Source organism: Balaenoptera ricei, chromosome 10, assembly GCF_028023285.1.
Source record: "Balaenoptera ricei isolate mBalRic1 chromosome 10, mBalRic1.hap2, whole genome shotgun sequence".
Lineage (NCBI taxonomy): Eukaryota > Metazoa > Chordata > Mammalia > Artiodactyla > Balaenopteridae > Balaenoptera > Balaenoptera ricei.
Genome location: NC_082648.1, coordinates 1883764 through 1904871, shown reverse-complemented (window position 1 = coordinate 1904871; position 21108 = coordinate 1883764). Strand labels below are relative to the sequence as shown.

Sequence of the window (21108 nt, the reverse complement as noted above, 5' to 3'; positions counted from 1 at the left end):
GTACCCAAAACTACACAACGACTGCTGTGTGGTGGGCACAGAGCGGGGTGGGTGTCCGAGTGGGGACAGCTGAATGTGTTCTCTGGGACTGTGGGAAAGCAACAGAAAGTGAAGAATTTCCATCTGGCTTTGAAGCTGTTTCCCTGGCTTGGAACCAGAGCACAAATCAGGTGATTAGTTGGAAATCCTGGTTTATGGCACCATTCTTGCCTTAAATGCTAAAGTGCTTTAAAGCTTATTTGGATGTATGTATGATCTGAGGTAGAAATACCTTGATACCTTGATCTGGCACTCAAATGGATGGGAAAATTAAGCAATCTTTAAGAAAATTATGTTTTACTAACAGGCAAAATTCTGTAAGTTCAAGTTTGGAATGAAAGATAAAACATATCTGTAACCATGGCAGACTAGATGCTGGGAAAATAACTTCCACAGAAACAATTGAAGATGGCTGATAAAATATGCATTCATAAGTTGTCAAGAATGTAGAAAATTCTCAGGCCAGGGGATGAATAGAGAGGGAATTCAAAGATAAGTACTTGGTAAGCTGTTGAACTTGAACGTTGGTTTTTGTATCTTGGCAGGACAAAAGAAAATGTCCATGGCAGCCCAAGGTAGAGAGACTAAGAGACAAACCTCTCCCCTTTTTATAAAAAGGATCCATAACACCCAGAATTGGTCCTTTGAAAACACTAAGAAAATTGACTGGCCTTTGGTGAGACTAAAAGAGAAAAAGAAAGAAGGCACAGTGAGCAAGCGACCTTGGAATGATAAAGGGCTCCTAACCACAAGTCCTGCCAGCATTGAAAAGATACAAGGATATCTTTGCCAGTACATTTGAAGATTTAGCCTAAATGAGCAAATGCCAAGGAAAAGGAAACTTAGCAAAGCTAGCTAAATATGAAAAAGAAAACCTGAAAAAAAAAAGAGTTGGTAATAAAATTTTTTCCCACAAATTTCAAGCCCAGAGAGTTATATTGGTGATTTTTAATAAACTTACAAGGAACAAATCATTTCAGTCTTATAGAAACAATTCCAGAAAAATAAAAAAGAGGGACATATTTTATAAGGCCAGCATAACTTCATATCAAAACTTGACAAAGTTAATACGGGAAAGTAAAAAGTTTAGGCCTGTCTCAAGCACGAACATAAATACAAAAATTCCTAAACAAAATATTGCCAATCCAAAATGAGTGTATGTGAAAAAGAAAGATATGCTTGAAGAAGTTAGGTTTATTCCAGGATTTTAATATTGGTTTCATTAGAAGACTAATTACTGTAGTCTACCACATTAAAATATGATAGGAGAAAAGTCATATAATCATCTCAAGAAATGCAGAAACTTTACATTAATTTATAATTTAAAAAAATTCTTAACTAGCTAGTAGTAGACGGGAATTTCCTTAACCTGTCAAAGGACAGCTATTAAAAATTATGCTACTTAACTTATGGATAAAACTTTTAAAGTATTCTATTTATGATCAGGAATGAGACAGAGTGCATGCTGTCAACATCTTTGTAGACTTTCTGGGCTCTGCAGTAAGGCAAGTAAAAGAAATAAATACTATAAGGATTGGAAGGTAAGAGAGAAAACTATCGTTAAGATATGAATGGTTGTCTACATTAAAAGTCCATAAAGAGTACTTAAGTAGACACTAGATACAGTATAAGTTGCATTTCTATAGCCTGCACCAAAATGAAAATTACATTTTTTTTAAAAAGATACTATTTAATATAGCATTTAAAAAAGTATAAAGTTCCAAGGAATAAATATTATTAGAATGTTCAAGATCATTATGGGGAAAATTATAAATCTTTTCTGAAAGATATTAAAGTCCTAAATATATATTTCTTACATGAACTGTTGTAGAACAGTGCCTGGACTATGCTAGACTCAGGAAATATTTTTTGCAGAAATTCAAAAATAGCTAAGATATTCTTGAAAAGAGAACACCATTTCTCTTAGATGTCAAACCTTATAAAGCTATAATAATTAAAATAATGTGGTTTTGGTGTAGGAATAGGCAAACCAGTGGATCATAATAGAAAGCATAGAAACATATCCATGCTTACGGGGATACTGGATGGATGTCAAAGGTGAAGATAGAATAGATTTTTCAATAAATGGTACTGAGACACTGATCAGTGTTATTGCTAAAAGTGAGACAGACAGTCATTAATGTGATATAGTGTGATGTACACACCTTGCCTATGGAGTACTGTTGTCAGAAAGACAAAACAAACCCAAATCTCATGAAGCCTTTACCTATTACTTTCAGTTTACAAGAAACATGAGGATCAGAGGAACACCATAAATAGTATCATTAAAAAAAAAAACAAAAAAAAAGCTGAATCCAAAATGTGGGTCATTCTATAAGACAAGTGACTCATTTTTGCTAAGAAGTTAAAGGCATGGGAACTTTAAAATGGAAAGCAATGCGGCAGTTGTCCAAGCACCTTTCAATCAAAAGAATATTCTTCCCTCATTGAATTGCCTTGACACTCTTCTCAAAAATCAGTTTACCATAAACGTTAGGGTTTATCTCTGGATTCTCAATTCTTTTCCATTGGTCTCTTTGTCCATCCTTATGCCAGTACCATCCTGAAACTCTGTAGTAAGTTTTGAAGTCAAGAAGTATGAGTCCTCTCCCCCCACCCAACCCAGATTACTTATTTTAGCTGTCTTTCATTTCCATATGAGTTTTAGGATCAGTTTCTGGGAAACTGTCACTTTCTGGGAAAAAAAGAGAGAGCTTTTATAGGGATTTTGTTGAACCTGTAGATCAGTTTGGAGAGTATTGCCATCTTAATATTACGTCTTTCAATCCATGAACGTGTTGTCTTTCCGTTTATTTAAATCTTTAATTTCTTTTAACAATCTTTTATAGTTTTCAACAGAAATCTTGCTTTTTTTGGCTAAATTTATACCTAGGTATTTCCTTCTTTTTTATGCTATATTAAATGGAATTGTTTTCTTACTTTCATTTTTGGAATGTTCATTGTCTATGTATCGATATACAGTTGATTTTTGTATATTGATCTTGTATCCTGTAACCTTTGTATACCTATTTGTTTACTTTTTAAAAAATTTATTTTAATTTATTTATTTTTGGGTCTTTGTTGCTGTGCGTGGGCTTTCTGTAGTTGCAGCGAGTGGGGGCTACTCTTTGTTGCGGTGTGCGGGCTTCTCATTGCGGTGGCTTTTCTTGTGGAGCATGGGCTCTAGGCATGCAGGCTTCAGTAATTGCAGCACACAGGCTCAGTAGTTGTGGCTCACGGGCTCTAGAGTGCAGGCTCAGTAGTTGTGGTGCACAGGCTTAGTTGCTCCGCAGCATGTGGGATCTTCCCGGACCAGGGCTCGAACCCGTGTCCCCTGCATTGGCAGGCGGATTCTCAACCACTGCACCACCAGTGAAACCCCTATTTGTTTACTTTTTAAACTGGATTCCTTAGGATTATTCTCTTTATAAGATTATATCATTTTCAGCTAGAGAAAACTGTATGTCTTCCTTTCCAATATGGATGCCTTTAAATTTTTTGCAGCTTACTTTTTACCGGCTATCATCTCTAGTACAATATTAAACAGAAGTGGTGAGAACAGACATCCTGGTCTTGTTCTTGGTCTTAGAGGGAAAGCATGCAGTCTTTCATCATTAAAAGTTTTTCATAGCTGCCATTTATTGGCTTGAGGAAGTTCTCCTCTATTCCTAGTTTCTTGAATATTTTTATCATGAAGCGGTTTTGGAAATTGTCAAATGCTTTTTTCTACATCTTTTGAAATGATCATGTGGTTTTTGTCGTGTATTTTATTAATATGATTTATTACATTTATTTTATATGTTAAACCAACCTTGCATTCTTGGGATAAATCTCAATTTTTATATCTTGCTGGCTTTGATTTTATAGTATTTTTTGCATCTATAGTCATAAGGGGTATTCTTCTAAGCTTTCTTTTTTTCTTTCTTCGGCTGTGTTTTTTCTGGTTTTATCAGAGTTTCTGTGTCATGATCCTTATTTTCTCTTGTTTTTTTGGCACTACATGTGCAAAGTCCATCTTTTGTATATTTCTGCCTCCTAATCTGGAATCAGTAATTTTTCCAAGGAGCCCATTCAGTTTAGTGAGAAACTGTAATCTTAGAGCTGTGGTCCTTAGTGCTGTTGACTGTCATTGCTTTTAACTCTGGAGTCGTGAGTCCGTAGGTGTGCGTTTTGCTCTTAGATCCGGGTTATACTCCTATGGTGGGCCCTTTTTTTATCTGCATGAATAAACATAATTTTGGATGAAATAAGAAGGTCAGTAGATACCATTTTTTCAGTGTTCATAAACTGATAAAACTGAGTAGTGATTTATTTTGGAATATATGCATCAGAGGTAAAAATAAAGAAATGCAAGGAAATAAGTACACAAATTAAGAATAGTGATAACCTATCACAGGAGAGTAAGAGGATACAGTTGGATAATTGCACTTAACAAAAGCTACTGGGTCGTGAGTGTATAAGTGTGTGTTTTGCTCTTAGCTCTGGAATATATACATATACCTTTTATCAGTGCATATGATATTTCAGATTGATCATTTTATGAAATTTAAAGGTGGTTATGTGCAATATAAAACATTGTTAAATTATTTTTCCTATAAGTTGTCTTTAAGTAATTTCTGATCTTTTGCCAAGTAGGCCAAAGTACCTTCCTCCCATGACTGTGAAGTCCTTCTGCTGTTTGCATTGCTCAGTCTGTTGGATATCCATGTTGATAAAAATGAGTCTGACCATCATACCATATTAAAAAATCAATTGCATATATGTTGTATATTTAAATGTGAATGTATAGTCCAATAAAGGATTTAGAAGAAAGAATAATATCCTCATGGCCTTGAGGTTAACAAAATTGTCATGTTCATTATACAAAAAGCTCTGAACGTAAACATGTATAAAGGAAAAATTTAGTAAACGCCATTAAAATTTAAAACTTCTGTTTATCAAAAGTGCCTTCAGTAAATTTTGCTATTTTCTCACAGTGGAATATCATACAGTTATGAGAATTACAGAACTACAGTTTTACCCAGCAATGTAGATGAATCTCGCAGATGTAACACCAGTGGGAAAAACAAAATCTGTGCTTAAAATTATATACTATGTAATTCCATTTGTATAAAGTTAAAACGAATAGACAAAACTAATCTAGAGTGTTAGAATAATGGTTACTCTTAATCTAGAAAAGGGATATGGGGGGGTTGGGGTGATGGTAATGTTCTGGTTATTGGTCTGTGTGCTCTTTGTATAGGTTTGTTCACTTAGAATTCTTCAGGTTGTACATTTATAAGTTTTGTGTATTTTTCTGTATTTATGTTGTATTTCAATAAAAGTTTACTAAAAATTTTAGATGCAAAAGAGTATGTGTATAGAGTGGGCTTACCTTTGTATAGGAGAAGGAGGAATAGTTTATACATGCTTGCTTGTGTATGTATAAGATATCTCTTCAAGTTATATAAGAAACTGTTACCATTGCTTGCCTGGAGCAGTGAAGGACAGGATGGGCGGGAGATTTTGTGAGATTCGCTTAAGTTCATAAAAGATGGACACATCTCACTATTTATTAGACCTTCTATGAATGATGCTGTTGATGGCTGATTTTGTGTTATAAGAGTGCCTTATGCCTTGGGGCATAATTTAATCTAGTTTTTGCTAAGATTTTATATGAATTAAACTGATAATGTAGAATCATCCTTATTGACAGTTTTCAAAAAGGCAGGCAGTTATATGTTCTTGTAAAGCTTGCTGATATGTGAATACATATCGAAAGAGATCTGCATAATAAGAAGTCTCACAGCAACTGGGACTGTCAGGGTGCTGCTTAGCTGAGAGCATTAACTTGATCACTTCTGAGAAGATACCCAAAGTAAAATAATTCAAGTGCCAAAAAACTAAATGTAACTGTTTTTAACACTAATCCATCTACCTACACTCACTTCTACCTCTGGAAAGGATTATAACCAAGATTATTTCTTGTCAAGTAGCAAACTGACTGTAAACTCTTGTGATTGGTATACTTGGCTGTTTGATTATCTGGTTGAGGTTGTTTTTAGGTAATAACAGATATTTTGGCAGCATATTTTTGCCTCTGAATTAAGATGAACATGTTTATTTAAATCTGATTTTGGAACCACCCAGAGTAAGTGGAAATAACTGATGAAGTACAGAACTTGCTCTCTTAGTTTCTTGTGTTTTAGCATTCTGTCTTCTTTCTCTCATGTTTTTACAGGTCTTTTATTTTATTTAGTTATTTTAAAATAAACTTATTTATTTATTTATGTATATTTTTGGCTGCGTTGGGTCTCCATTGCTACACGTGGGCTTTCTCTAGTTGCGGCGAGCAAGGGCTACTCTTCATTGCGGTGCGCGGGCTTCTCATTGCAGTGGCTTTTCTTGTTGTAGAGCATGGGCTCTAGGCACGCGGGCTTCAGTAGTTGTGGCACATGGGCTCAGTAGTTGTGGCTCGCAGGCTCTAGAGCACAGGCTCAGTAGTTGTGGTGCACGGGCTTAGTTGCTCCACGGCATGTGGGATCTTCCTGGACCAGGGCTCGAACCTGTGTCCCCTGCATTGGCAGGCAGATTCTTAACCACTGCGCCACCAGGGAAGCCCTTTACAGGTCTTTTAAAAGCATTCTGTCTCTTCTCTATCTGGTCATATATTTTTTTTCTTTTCTTTCTGCCTTCCTCAAAAAATCTCTACCTACCTAGCTTTAGAGCAGGAAATTATCCGATTGAATTCTAGCTGTTTCTTTAACAAGAAATTCTTGTAATGGTATAAACAGAAGAATCTTAGTTTGAACGAATAAAAATGACTCATTTATGTTTATTCTGCATCTGGTATTAGTCAGGTTTATGGCTTTTATTTCCTAAAATCCTTCTAGAAATATTTATTATGATTTTGTTCCTTATATTTTTATCTGCATTATATTGTTATTTCCATGGAAGTTTCTGGACTGTTTCCAAATAAATTCCTTAGAAGGGATTGTTTCTGGCACACTGTTACTTCTGATGCCCTTACATTTATCAAAAAGAAAATGAGGGTTTTTTGGACCTAAACTGAGAAGAATTATAGTGGAGGGAAGATGAGAGATGTATTTCTTTAACTGCCATTTATGTCTGATCCTGCGAGAGTACAGAATTTTTGATGGGTGTGTCTTCAATTTTGTGGACCCAGACGTTGCCCACTGCCCAGCTCCTCTGACTATACCTGACCCAGATGCTCAGTTTCTGTCTTTTCTGTATTGATCGTAGGTGGAGGAGTTACTGATGGCCATGGAGAAGGTAAAACAGGAGCTGGAGTCCATGAAGGCGAAGCTGTCCTGCACTCAGCAGTCACTGGCAGAGAAGGAAACTCATTTGACCAACCTTCGGGCCGAGAGAAGGAAACACTTAGAGGAAGTTCTGGAGATGAAGTAAGTTTTATAATATTGTTCTTCAGGCATATGCTTAGTTGAAATACTTGTCCTCATCGCTTTCATCTTCTGGCCCTGTTTGTCACGCCTGACCCACTTAGCCTAATTTTAATGCTCACTTGTGTTTCTCACTCCTTAGAACAAATTTGGGACAAATCCTCGTCAAATAGAAACTTTTTTTGCCTCCCTGTCATTGAATTTTGCAGTCCTCTAGAGTGTATGTATCCGTATGCAATTGTTTCTCTGAAATTCCTAAAACCTTCTGGAAAGTTCTGGCAAGTTGTTGAGCTTTCTGAGGAAGATAACCATTGCTCCTGAGGTCATACGATGGCTAGGCAATTTTTAAAAACATTTTTTATTATAAACATTTCCAAAGGTACACAAAAGTAGAGAATAGCATAGTGAACCTCCTTATACCCATCCCCCATATTTAACCATTAACATTTGCCACACTCTCCAGTCAGTTTTTACAAAATTGTCACTTTTAGCAGAACCTTTCTTTACATCATTTTCCTACTTTCCAGGCATCTTGCAGCTTCCTTGAGATAGTCTGTTGTGAAGGCTGTATATATCTGCTGTGCATAATACAGCTGCTTCTTTTTCTCCTCTGTGACTTTGAAAAGTTCTGGTTTCCTTCTCTTCAGAACAAGTATGTCTCTTTTTTAAGTCCCTTAGTACTTTCTCCGTCACTCCAATCCCCACCCCTATGTAATTGTCCTGCTCTCATTTTACTGAAACCAAGTCTATGCTGGGACCCCTCAGTTACCTTCATCACCTCCCTGTGTTTTTGTCGTCTTCTCTTCTGACTCAGAGGAGATACTGTCTCTCCTTCACCAAGCTCACTTCTTATTTCTATCACAGATTTAAGCTCTGGTTCCTTCCTCTGCAATCTGTCTACATTAATTTTCTTTCACATAATCTTTGCTCACTTTCTGTTAGTTCCTTCTTCTCTGCAATAAATACGCACTCTCTCTGACCTAAAGTAAACAGTCTTTCTGAGCCCAGCCAGTGCTTGAAGCTAACATCCCCTCTTCTTTTCCGCTGCTTTGAACTATCAACAAATGTTGAATATGAGAATTACAAAGTAGCAGAGGATCTTGCCATGACACCTCAGCATGAATTTTCATGGGGCATGATTGTTTTGATATCATGACGGCAGCCCAGGAGTTGAGGAAACAAATGTCGGGGTGTCCCCTGTGCTTATGGATTATTAGGACACAGTGGGAGGTTAAGAGAGCCCGATCTTTTAGAAAAGAATTACAGGTGATGTGCTCTCGGAAGTGACAGATACTGGAGCCAGAAATAGGTTGATACGCAGGGAGAGCGGGGAGAATTTAGGGCTCCGAGTATCATGATGAGAAAGTTTGCTTCTTACGAGCAGGTTAGTAGAAGCAGTTTAAGACAAGGTTTTATCCCTGATGATGAGAACATAGAGGAAGGATGGGGATAATATTCGGGAATACAAGGTATCGATGTGATACTCCTAAGCACACACAGGCCCTGCTGAAGCAACAGTATAGGAGCATTGTTTCGTTTTCTCTGTGGACCGGTATCTTGACTTGACTTGTCACATCTTTCCCGCTCAGTTCAAGTGTCTATAGCATAACAGTGGTGGATTTGTAAAGGAATTTTCCTTTATTATTAGAACTTTGAAAAGATATGAAAGAATTTTTTAAAGAATGCTTGACTTTAAACCATTAAAAGGGAATTGCGTGTGATTTTTTTGTTTTATTACTGTTATTATTTTTTGGAACCACAGTACTAAACTTTCTTATGGACTTCCCTTGCCAGCCCAGGTTAGAGATTACATTTCAGAAAAATACTGTGATTTGCAAAACTGTTTTTGGTAAGATCAAACACTCACACACTAAGGCATGGGATGAGTAATTAAAGTATTCAGAGAATTTATAAGTGGTATAGAAATTTGATGAATAAACATTAAATAAAAGTTCTAGAAATAAGGTGTTAAAACCTGGCTCTGACAGGTGACCTGTCTCTTAAATCACCTTCCTCATTTGCTCAGGAGATACTGCTACAGCATCATGCTGTTCTTAGATTTTCTACAAGTTTTTTGTCATGCAGATTTACTGACTTAAAGTTTTTAAAGTAGTCTTTGCTTTAATTTGCACTTAAATTTCTCCTTGTTGTTGTCTCTCATTTTCATATCTTAATAAAATGGTTGTTTAATACCTTTCCTGTAACAAATTAAGCACTTCAGGCCTAATCGTCTATCCAAACATGCTGTTGAGAGTGGTGGCTAATCCCAAACTCCTAATGTATCCCTCCTCCACGCTCTTTTCTCCTTTGGTAACCATAAGTTTATTTTCTATGTCTGTGGGTCTATTTCTGTTTTGTATATAAGTTCATTTGTATCTTTTTTTTTTTAGGTTCCACATATAAGCGATATCATGATATTTGTCTTTCTCTATCTGGATTACTTCACTTAGTATGATAATCTCTAGGTCCATGCATGTTGCTGCAAATGGCATTATTTCATTCCTTTTTATGGCTGAATAATATTCCATTGTGTGTGTGTGTGTGTGTGTGTGTGTGTGTGTGTGTGTGTGTATACATATATATGTATAAATATATAAAACACATCTTCTTTATCCATTCATCTATTGATGGACATTTAGGTTACTTCCATGTCTTGACTATTGTAATAGAGCTGCAATGAACACTGGGGTGCATGTGTCTTTTTGAATTATGTTTTTCTCTGGATATATGCCCAGGAGTGGGATTGCTGCATCATATGGTAACTCTGTTTTTAGTTTCTTAAGGAACCTCCATACTATTCTCCATAGTGGGTGCACCAATTTACATTCCCACCATCAGTGTAAGAAGGTTCTCTTTTCTCCATGCCCTCTCCAGCATTTATTGTTTGTAGATTTTTTTGATGATGGCTATTCTTACTGATGTGAGGTGATATCTCATTGTTGTTTTGATTTGCATTTCTCTAATAATTAGCAATGTTGAGCATCTTTTCATGTGCCTTTTGGCCATCTATATGTCTTCTTTGGAGAAATGTCTATTTAGATCTTCTGCCCATTTTTTGATTGGGTGGTTTGTTTTTTGATATTGAGCTGTATGAGCTGTTTGTATGTTTTGGAGATTAGCTACAGCAATTTATTGTACAGCACAGGGAAATATAGCCATTATTTTGTAAAACTTTTAAACAGAGTATAATGTATAAAAATATTGAATCACTATGCTGTACACCAGAAACTAACATAATATTGTAAATCAACTATAGTTTAATTTTTTAAAGTTTGGCATACAAATATTAAGTAATAATTCATAAAACCTCAATCAAAAGCTGTACAATTAACCTAATAATTATACACAAAGCACTATGAATGACATATTGCGGGTTCTGATACAGTAAACTTTTGATTCCTTTTCACTGCATAGCTGACCAAGGGAATAGACTTTCTTCTGCTATGTTCTGGACTCCTCTCCATATGTTGAACAGTTTCTGCTAATCATCTGTCCTGGGTTGGGAGTGTCTCAGTTCTACAACTTTGCTCAGAATTTGCTTCGTTCATTGTCAGTTTGCAAGGAGTTCACTCCCCCCAAGTAGTTCTGCATGATATCTGCATCTAATTACTTACGGCAAATAGTGAGAGCATACTTCCTGGAATGAAAGAGCCTGAATCTGGATTCTAACTCTGCCACTTATTAGCTCTGTGACTTCAGCAAGTTATTTAGCCTTCTTGTGCTTCAGTCTCCTTATTTGTTAAATGGCAATAATGACTGTCCCTGCTTCATAGCATTTTCATGACAGTAGAATAAGAAATTGTTAATATATGGGATTGAGAGCAGTGCCTGGCATAGGAAGCCCTTAGTAGTGGGTACTGTTAGCTTGCTGCATGTATTTACTGGCAACGATTTGCAGGAAAACAGAAAAGTATTTAAGCAAAATTTAAAAGAAGAAAGGTAATATCCTATCTGTGGCTGTTGGCAGTGACAAAAAGATTCTTCCTTCTGTAGTTATGGCAGGACCCACCGTATTTTAAATGTTTTCATTGTTTTATTAATAATAACTGAACAAGTTAAAAGGACTTGTTTACTATAACCAGAGAACTTGAAATGTAGAAGAAATATGAAGGGAATGCAATGTACACAAGAGCCTGAAACATGCACATGTGTGACTCTGAATCTGGAATAAGAAAAGTCTTCCCTGAAGAAAGGATAGTTGGCCTATTTGTAGAGACAGTCCTTCAGCAAAGCACCAGAATAGTCTAGTTTTCTGGGATAATCCTGAACTAGTCAAACCAAAAGGAATGCCCTGATAGTTCTCTTCTATCCCTAGTATTTATGATTGTAATTTTTGAGTGTCTGTTACAGACAGACGGCCGTGAGTTTGGGAGGATGTGGAACTGTTCACCTGGTACCCTGCCGGTGTCTCAGGAGAAGCACTGGAGTTGGTTGGCTAGCCCTGGGGAAAAGGGGCATTTTCATTGGCAGATCTCATATTGGTTCTTCTTCTTATGCTGTGGTTTTGTTAATCACTGTTTTTTTACTTCACTTTTATGTTAACCTCTTTGACTAAGAAAGAAAGGATGAACGGGAGAGGGAGGAAAATAATAAAATAACAACCATAATAAATTCTGAGTATCAGTTCAGGTCACAAGCTTCACTATCAAGATTTCTAGATGAGCTGATTCATTCTCCACTGTCCTGCATTCAGAGTCCTACTGCAGTCTCACCCTATGTTAGCATTATGAATACAGCTCAAAAGACTCACGTTTCATTTTGAGTAAACTTTTATCAAACTACGCATTTGACTATACTGAGAATTGGTTTGTTTCGGAAGGTGGTGGTGGAATTGCTCTTTTGTTTCTTTGAGAATCTAGAGCTGTGTGATAAATAGCATCCCATTAATAAAGTTGCTAGAGAAGTCCAAAGCACTGTGGGCCACATTATATACTCGTGAGATGACTTCTGGCTACCGAAAAATCTAACTTCCCACCCACATAAAATAAATTTTCATATGTACCTAAGAAGAGTTCAGTAATATGATCTGAATTCTGGCATTTAAAAAATACTTGCCTTTTAATTTGAGAGAAAAATGCAGTATGCTTGGAATTAAGGAAGCTGTAGAAAATGGTTACTGGGAAAAGTTCAGGCTATTTGGGGTTAGTATAGTTAGGTGATCCATCTGTTATACTTTGAATAATTAAAATGAGACAGTATTTTAAATTATTTTATCTCCTAATATTCTGTAGAATTTCATTTTAAAATTTATTGTAGAGTTGCTGACATTAAAAAATAAAATCCCACTTGGAGATCTATGACAGTCTTCCAAATTACCACAAAATTGATAATAGTTGTGCAAATTATATACGAGCAACAAATTGAAATGCCTTTTAAGATACATAAGAATTAGAACATGTATACTTTTTGCAAACCAAACTTATGTATACTTCCACCGAATGCCTTTATTTGAGTCATTGGACATATGACAAAGGACTTTTAGTGGAGTTGGAAGCATTTTTCACAGTGGCCTGAAATACTGAGCTTTAAATATTTTGTGGGAAATCACATAAATTCTTACGAAAATTTCCTACACTTGAGTTGAAAAAGAAAACAAAGTATGCTGTATAGTATAGCAATAAATAACACTAGTGGGACTGGTCCTAATTAAAATTATAAAGAAAAGTTTCTAACTCTTGACTTGGGGACTTCCATACTAGCCTTGGTTAACTCTTTAATTCTGTCCCCTCTTTTTCTACCCTCACATCCAGCTCTCTCATGCTTCCTACTTCACAGAATGTGTGGTATCAACTGTCACACATCTTTTCTCATCAGAACTAAGAGTTTAGGTGGGGCTCTGAGTTGTCACAGGACAGTGATGGAGATGAGTTAATTAAGTACAGTAATTACAGTATTTACAGTACAGTATTTGAGTTCCTTACCTGTCCCTGCTCCTAAATGGTGACCATGATGCTCAGCTTCTCACAAGATGAGGCACGAGTATTTCAAATGTTTTTCTCAAATCGTTTTATTTTCTTGTGACCTGAATTAGAATCATTTACAAACAACCCTAATATCCCTTGCCGTTCTCCTCCCTTAATCCTAAATCCATCCACCTTTTAGCCATTTAAGGTCAGATGTAAATTCCAAACAGAAAAAACCACTTTCCTGAAGAAATCATGCTTCCTAATCATTTTTTTCATTTAAAATGTCCTAAATGGCTGTGGTAATCTCTAAGTAAAGAGCGGAACTTTTCAGATAAAGGCCCCAAAGTCCCTCTCTTTTCCAGTTTTTATATTTCTGTCTTTCCCCCATCAGTATATGGTTTGTGTGCAAGAATGTCCTCGCTTGTGCAGGGATGAAATTAAGAATATAGGTCATCCTCTTTTTCCTAAAGGGGAAAGGAGTGGGATTATTGTCCTACTTCTTACTTATCTTTTTATTTTTTTCTCTACTGGAGGTGTAGGATGAACCCTAGTCCCTCTGTTTAATACAGTTGAAACAGTTAAAGGGACAACTATTCCAGGTAGATAACCTAATGCCTTAAGCTAACTGCAATACTCATTTTAAGAAAATTTTTTACATAATATACCATTATGAGAGGTTTTTTTAGTTTGGGATTTAAAAAAAAAAAATCTTTTCCTTTCAGGATCTTCATTCTCTGTGTCCCTCAGAGTACCATAAAGGTATTTACTCATTCTGTAAATGGATAAAACTTCCCTCAAGCTTTGTATGTAGAAATAGTAATCCATTTATTTAATCATAAGCTTTTCCTGGTTGAAGATTCTGAGTAAAAGAGTATTATAAGATGCTCTTTGTAGCAAAGAATGTGTTTATATTTTGAGCTAGTTATAAACCGGGGTTATAGTACTTAGACCCACCTCATGAGGTTGTTGTGAGGATTAAATGAGATAACGTGATAAAAACACTTTGAAATTGGTCAAGCTGAATATTTGCAAAGCATGATACGCACAACTGAAAATTGTTAAGTTTGCACTTAACTTTTCAGGTTGTCAGTTTTCTCATTCTGAAACGAAAGGGTTTCTTACATCTCTGAGATTCCTGTCATTTTAAAAATCATATGATTCTTTGACTAGGTGACCTTATGACATCCTTGATTCTATAGTTGCAAATGCTCTGAGTAAATCAGAGAAGTAATTTATGTATAAACAGTATACTGAGCAGAAGTTGGGGGTCAGATGTCCATAATTCCTTGGCTGAGGACTAAGCCTCATGTTCACTGGATCAGACTACCCAAGGCCTACCAGAGATAAGCTGCTCTGGGGATGGAAGTGGAATTGTGATGCTAGAGTTAGAGCAGCAGTGCTGGGGAAGTTTCAGTTCCAACCCAGTCAGTGGCAAAAGTCTTGTTAAAACTTCAGGCATCTTGCTGAGATAACAGAAAGTCTGGTTTTTAGGAGTAGGGATCATGACCTACAATAAAGCTAACTATAGATGTAGTGTAACAAAACTGAAAGCCCCAAGACAGTCTACAGGGACAGTAGAATTTGGAGGATGAGTCCCATCAAGATAGAGAGGTCTGGGAAATACCCTGAGCTTTCAACAGATCAGCCCAACAAAGGATAAATCCAAGCCTATACAAGGTCAAGGAGATCAGCTATTAACTGAATTATCTACTAGAACAAAAATCATTGCTTTTCAGAAGAAAATAACAGAATCCAGAGTCTTTGTAGTGTATCATCTACAGTATTCTGTATTCAATTAAAAAATATCACCAGACATTCAAAGAACAGTAACATGTAACCCATAGTGAACAAAAACATGCAGTAGAAAGCAACTCAGAGAAGTCCTAGATATTGGATTTAACAGTGATTTTTAAAGTCACTCCTATAAGTTGTGCTTCAAAGTCTTAAAGAAAATGTAATGTTGATGATAGAACAGATAGGAAATCTCAGCTGAGAAAGGAAAACATTTTAAAAATGGAAATTTGAAAACTGAAATTTAAATGAAAAAATTCAGTGGATGGTCTTAATGACAGATTAGAGCTTTCAAAAGAAAGAGTCCATAAATTTTAAAACAGATCAATAGAAATTATCCAGTGTGAACAACTGTGAGAAAAAGGGTTTTTACAAAATGAATAGAGCCTCCATGACATGTTGGACATTATCAAATGGGCTAATATTACATGTAACTGGAATTCCAGAAGGGTAAAAGAGTGAGAAGGGGGTAGAAAAAAGTCTGTAAAAATAATGGCTGAAATATTTCTTTGATTTAAAATACATTGATTTAAGAAAGTGTATGGGAAATCTCTGTGCATCCCTCTCAGTTTTTTTGTTAACCTAAAAGTGCTCTAAAAAATAGTCTTTTTAAAAAGCATGTATATTTACAGATCCTAGAAACTTAGTGAAACCAAGCTGGATAAATACAAAGAAAACCACACCTATAAACATTATAATTTAATTGCTAGAAACAAAATATAAAGAGAAAAACAGACGCAGCAACGGAAGAAAGAAACACAGTATGTAAAGGGAAACTATGATAGCTGAGTTCTTATCCAAAACATCGGAGATCAGAATAAAATGGAACTTCTTTTAAAGTACTGAAAGAAAAATTGTCAGCCTAGAATTCTAGGACCAAAAAACAAACAAACAAACTCCAAAAACTAGGGTTAAATATAGACATTTTTCAGATAAATAAATATGAAAAGAATTCATCTGTAAGTGGAGATATGTCTACGTGATGGCTGATTCGCTTTGCTGTATAGCAGAAACTAACACAACATTGTAAATCAACTATACCCCAATTAAAAAATTAATTTTAAAAAAATTAAAAAATTAAAAGAAAGAAAAATACAATAAGCTATGGAGATATATTGTATAGCACAGGATTATAGCCAATATTTTATAATAACTATAAATGGAGTATAACCTTTAAAAATTGTGAATCACTATATTGTACACCTGTAACTAATATAATATTGTACATCAACTATACTTCCATTAAAAAAAAATTCATTTCTAGAAAAGCACATTCTGTAAGAAATGCTAAAGGATGTTCTTCCAGCTGAAAGGAAATGAAACCAGATGGAAGCATGAATCTACAGGAAGGAATAAAGAACACACGTGGTAAATAAGCTGATATGTATAGACAACTGACTCTAAAGCAAAAATAATATCATTGTATGGTGGAGTTTATAATAGGTGTAAAATTGAAAGATATGACAACAATAGCACAAAAGATTGGGGGGGTAGAAACATGGTTGTCAGGTTGTTAACTTTGTGAAGTAGAAAATACAAACTATCAGTTTTGAATTTTTTTTTAAGTCATTTTCTTTTTTTAAAAAAATATTTATTTATTTATTTATTTGGCTGCATTTGGTCTTAGTTGCGGCATGCGGGATCTTCGTTGCAGTGTGCAGGCTCTCTAGTTGTGGTACGTGGGCTCTAGAGTGCACAGGCTTAGTTGCCCTGTGGCATGTGGGATCTTAGTTCCCTGACCTAAGATATGGGATTGAACCCATATCCCCTGCATTGGAAGGTGGATTCTTAACCACTGGACCACCAGGGAAGTCCCAAAGTTTTATAATTTCTAATCTAGGTAGACTTTGATAAGTTAAAGGTGCATATTGTTAGCTGTAGAGCAACTACCAAAAGCAAAACCAAAAACAAAAAGCTCAAAATCCAATAGAGGAAATAAAATACACTAAAAATTACTTCATTTACCCAGAAGAAAAAGGACAGCAAAGGAACGAGAGAGGAGTGAAGCAGAGAGGGGTAAATGGATGATAGATATAAATTCAGCATATCAGTAGTTAGGTCAAAATCAAATGGACTAAACACTCTAGTTAACGGACAGAGATTATTAGAATTGATTAAAAAAGAAACTGCTGTCTACAAGACATACAGTGTAATAAACACAAGTAGGTTGAAATTTAAAGAATGTACAAAGATAGTCCTTGTAAATAGTCATTATAAGAAATCTGGTATGGCTATATTAGTATCAGGTAAAAGAGACTTCCAGAGAGTATTCCTGGAGATAAAGAAGTACATGTCATAATGCTGAAGCAGATAATTAACCAGAAAGACATAACAATCCTTCATATGCATGCACCTAGTACAGAGCTTCAAAATTCATGAAGAGCCAACTGACAGAACTAAAGGGAAAACCAGACAGATCCATACTCATCAGTCATTGCTGGAGCTTATAACCCTGATTTCTCAGAAAGTGATAGAATAAGTGAACCAAAAACAAGCAGTAGAAATTTAGAAGCTCTGAAGACTGTCAACTTGATCTATTTAATATTTATAGAGTAGTACACCCAACAACTGAAGAATATATATGTTTTTCAAATATGTATGGAATGTTCACCAATGAGGACCATATGCTGGGCCATAAAAACAAATCTTAATAAGTTTCAGAAGACTAAAATATGTCAGAATTGTTCTCTGACCACAGTGGGATTAAATTAGAAGGTAATAATAAGATTTTTGGAAAAATCCCCCAATGTTCGGAAATTAAATAATACAATTCTAAATACCATGGCTCAAAGAAGAAGTCATAAAGAATACGAGAAGTCATTTTGAACTGAATGAAAATGAAAACACAAATGTGAAATTTTGTGTCATGCAGCTCAAGTAGTGCTTAGAGTGAAATTTATACCTTTAAATGCCTATATTACAAAATAAGAAAGTTTAATTCAGTGACCTGTTTCCACACTAAGAAAATGTTTAAAAAAGAGTAAAGTAAATGAAAGTAAATAGAATGAAGGAAATAATACGGATAAGAGCAGAAATCAAGGAAATAGAAAACTGACAACACAGAAAATTTACAGTCAACCGTGGGTTCTTCAAAGAAGCAATGGAATTGGTAGGCCCCTTTTAAGACTGATCAAGGGAAACATGAAGACTCATAAATTACCAAATTTTTGTAATGAAAGAGGGCAAGAGTGGATATCACTTGAGGTTCTAATGGCATTTATTTATTTTTTTTTAAGTAGAATCATTTTAAAAAATATTTATTTAGGCTGTGCCGGATCTTAGTTGCAGCATGCGGGCTTCTTAGTTGTGGCATGGGGACTCTTAGTTGCGGCATGCCTGCGGGATCTGGTTCCCCAACCAGGGATTGGACCCGGGCCCCTGCATTGGGAGCGCAGATTCTTACCCACTGGACCACCAGGGAAGTCCTTCTAATAGCATTTAAAAAGAGAATATTTTGAACAACTTTATGCCAATAAATTCAATAATTAAGATATAATAGACAAATTCCTTGAAAAATATGGTGTATCAAAACTGGATAAAAAAGGAATAGAAAGTTGACCAGGCCTGTATCTATTAAAGGAATTGAATTTGTAATAAAAAATATTTCCACAAGGAAAACTCCAAGCACAGGTTAGTTTACTGGTGAATTCTACTAAACATCTAAATATGAAATAATATCAACCTTACTGAAACTCTTTCAGAAAATAGAAAAGAAGGAAATACTTCCTAATTCATCTTATGAGACTAGAATTACTCACAGTTAAACCTGAAAAACACATTATATAAAGAGAAACTCCCTTATGAACATTGACATAAAATTCCCACAAAAAGTCTTAGCAAATTGAATCTAATGTAAATAAGAAACTAATATGTCATAACCAAGTTAGGCTTATTTCTGGAATGCAAGGGTTGTTCACTATTCATAAATGAATTAGCTAATTTCAGCTACATTAACAATAAAGAAAAAATCATATAATTATCTCAGATATTCAGAAAATGTTTTTAACATCCATTCATATTATCAATTATTAACATCCATTCATATTATTATCATCCATATTATCAGTTATGATAATAACTCTTAGCTGACTAGGAAGAGAAGGCAATTTCTTCAGCTCAAAAAAGAGCCCCTATGAAAAGTTTACAGGTAAGGTCATACCAAATGATGAAAGGTGAACACTTTTCCCATGAGATTGCAAAGGACACAAAGACATCCACTTCAATCCCTTGTTCATTATTATATTTGGAGGTCCTAGTTACGCAGTATGTCAAGAGATAATAAAATGATAAGGAAGTAGTAGCATTGCCTTTACTCACAGACAGTATGATTGTCTAAGTAGGGCAACACATAAAAATCAGTTGTAGTTCTATATGTTAACAACAAGCAAATGGAAACTGAAATTTTAGAAAATATTATTTACAGTGACATCAAAATGCATAAAGTACTTCAGAATAAGTTTAACAAAAATTGTACAAGATCTCTACACAGAAAACCATACTACTGAGAGAAAATAAAAAATATCTAAACAAAAATAGGGATATATCTAGTTCATGATTTGATTATTCAAACTTTAAGCTGGCCATTTCCCCCAAATTCAGTTATTATTGCAACACAATTCCAGCCAAAATCACAGGGAGCTTTCTGTAGAAACTTATACTTGGAATTTTAAATTTACATTGAATTTCAGTGGACCTAGCAGAGTTAGACCATTTTGAAAAAGAGCAGAGGAGAGCAAGATGGCGGGGTAGAAGGACATGCTCTCACTCCCTCTTGCGAGAGCACCGGAATCACAGCTAACTGCTGAACAGTCATTGACAGGAAGACACTGGAACTCACCATAAAAGAGACCCCAAATCCAAAGACAAAGGAGAAGCCGCAATGAGACAGTAGGAGGGGCATAATCACAATAAAATCAAATCCCATAACTGCTGGGTGCGTGACTCACAAACTGGAGAACACTTATACCACAGAAGTCCACCCACTGGAGTGAAGGTTCTGAGCGCCACGTCAGGCTTCCCAACCTGGGGGTCTGGCAACGGGAGGAGGAATTCCTAGAGAATCAGACTTTGAAAGCTAGCAGGATTTGACTGTAGGACTTTGACAGGACTAGGGGAAGCAGAGACTCCACTCTTGGAGGGCACACACAAAGTAGTGTGTGCATCAGGACCCAGGGGAGGGAGCAGTGACCCCATAGGAGACTGAACCATACCTACCTGCTAGTGTTGGAGGATCTCCTGCAGAGGCAGGGGGGGCTGTAGCTCGCCCCAGGAACAAGGACACTGGCAGCAGAAGTTTTGGGAACTACTCCTTGGCATGAACCCTCCCAGAGTCTGCCATTAGCCCCACCAAAGAGCCGGGTAGGCTCCAGTGTTGGGTTGCCTCAGGCCAAACGACCAACAGGGAGGGAACCCAGTCCCACCTATCAGCCAACAAGCGGATTCAAGTTTTACTGAGCTCTGCCCACCAGAGCAACAGCCAGCTCTACCCACCAGCAGTCCCTCCCATCAGGAAGCTTGCACAAGCCTCTTAGCCTCATCTACCAGAGGGCAGACAGCAGAAGCAAGAAGAACTACAGTTCTGCAGCCTGTGGAACAAAAACCACACATTTACAGAAAGATAGACAAAATGAAAAGGCAGAGGGCTATATACCAGATGAAGGGACAAGATAAAACCCCAGGAAAAGCAACTAAATGAAGTGGAGATAGGCAACCTTTCTGAAAAAGAATTCAGACTAATGATAGTGAAGATGATCCAGGACCTCGGAAAAGGAATGGAGGCAAGGATCGAGAAGATGCAAGAAATGTTTAACAAAGACCTAGAAGAATTAAAGAACAAACACCTAGAAGAATTAAAGAACAAACAAACAGAGACGAGCAATACAATAACTGAAATGAAGACTACACTAGAAGGAATCAATAGCAGAATAACTGAGGCAGAAGAACGGATAAGTGACCTGGAAGACAGAATGGTG

The 21108-nt window shown here is 36.1% G+C and overlaps 1 protein-coding gene across 10 annotated transcripts in view; it reads left to right on the top strand.

Moving 5' to 3' along the window:
- Positions 1-21108, top strand: part of ERC1 (ELKS/RAB6-interacting/CAST family member 1) — a 423805-nt gene that overhangs the window by 222951 nt on the left and 179746 nt on the right. For all 10 annotated transcript variants that reach the window (XR_009505264.1, XR_009505265.1, XM_059935032.1 and 7 more), the window contains one exon: positions 7282-7442. Coding sequence is in view for 8 of the 10 variants with exons in the window: in XM_059935032.1 (XP_059791015.1) it covers positions 7282-7442 (161 nt within the window). In the remaining 2 variants the exon portion in view is untranslated. The remainder of the gene's footprint in view (positions 1-7281; positions 7443-21108) is intronic.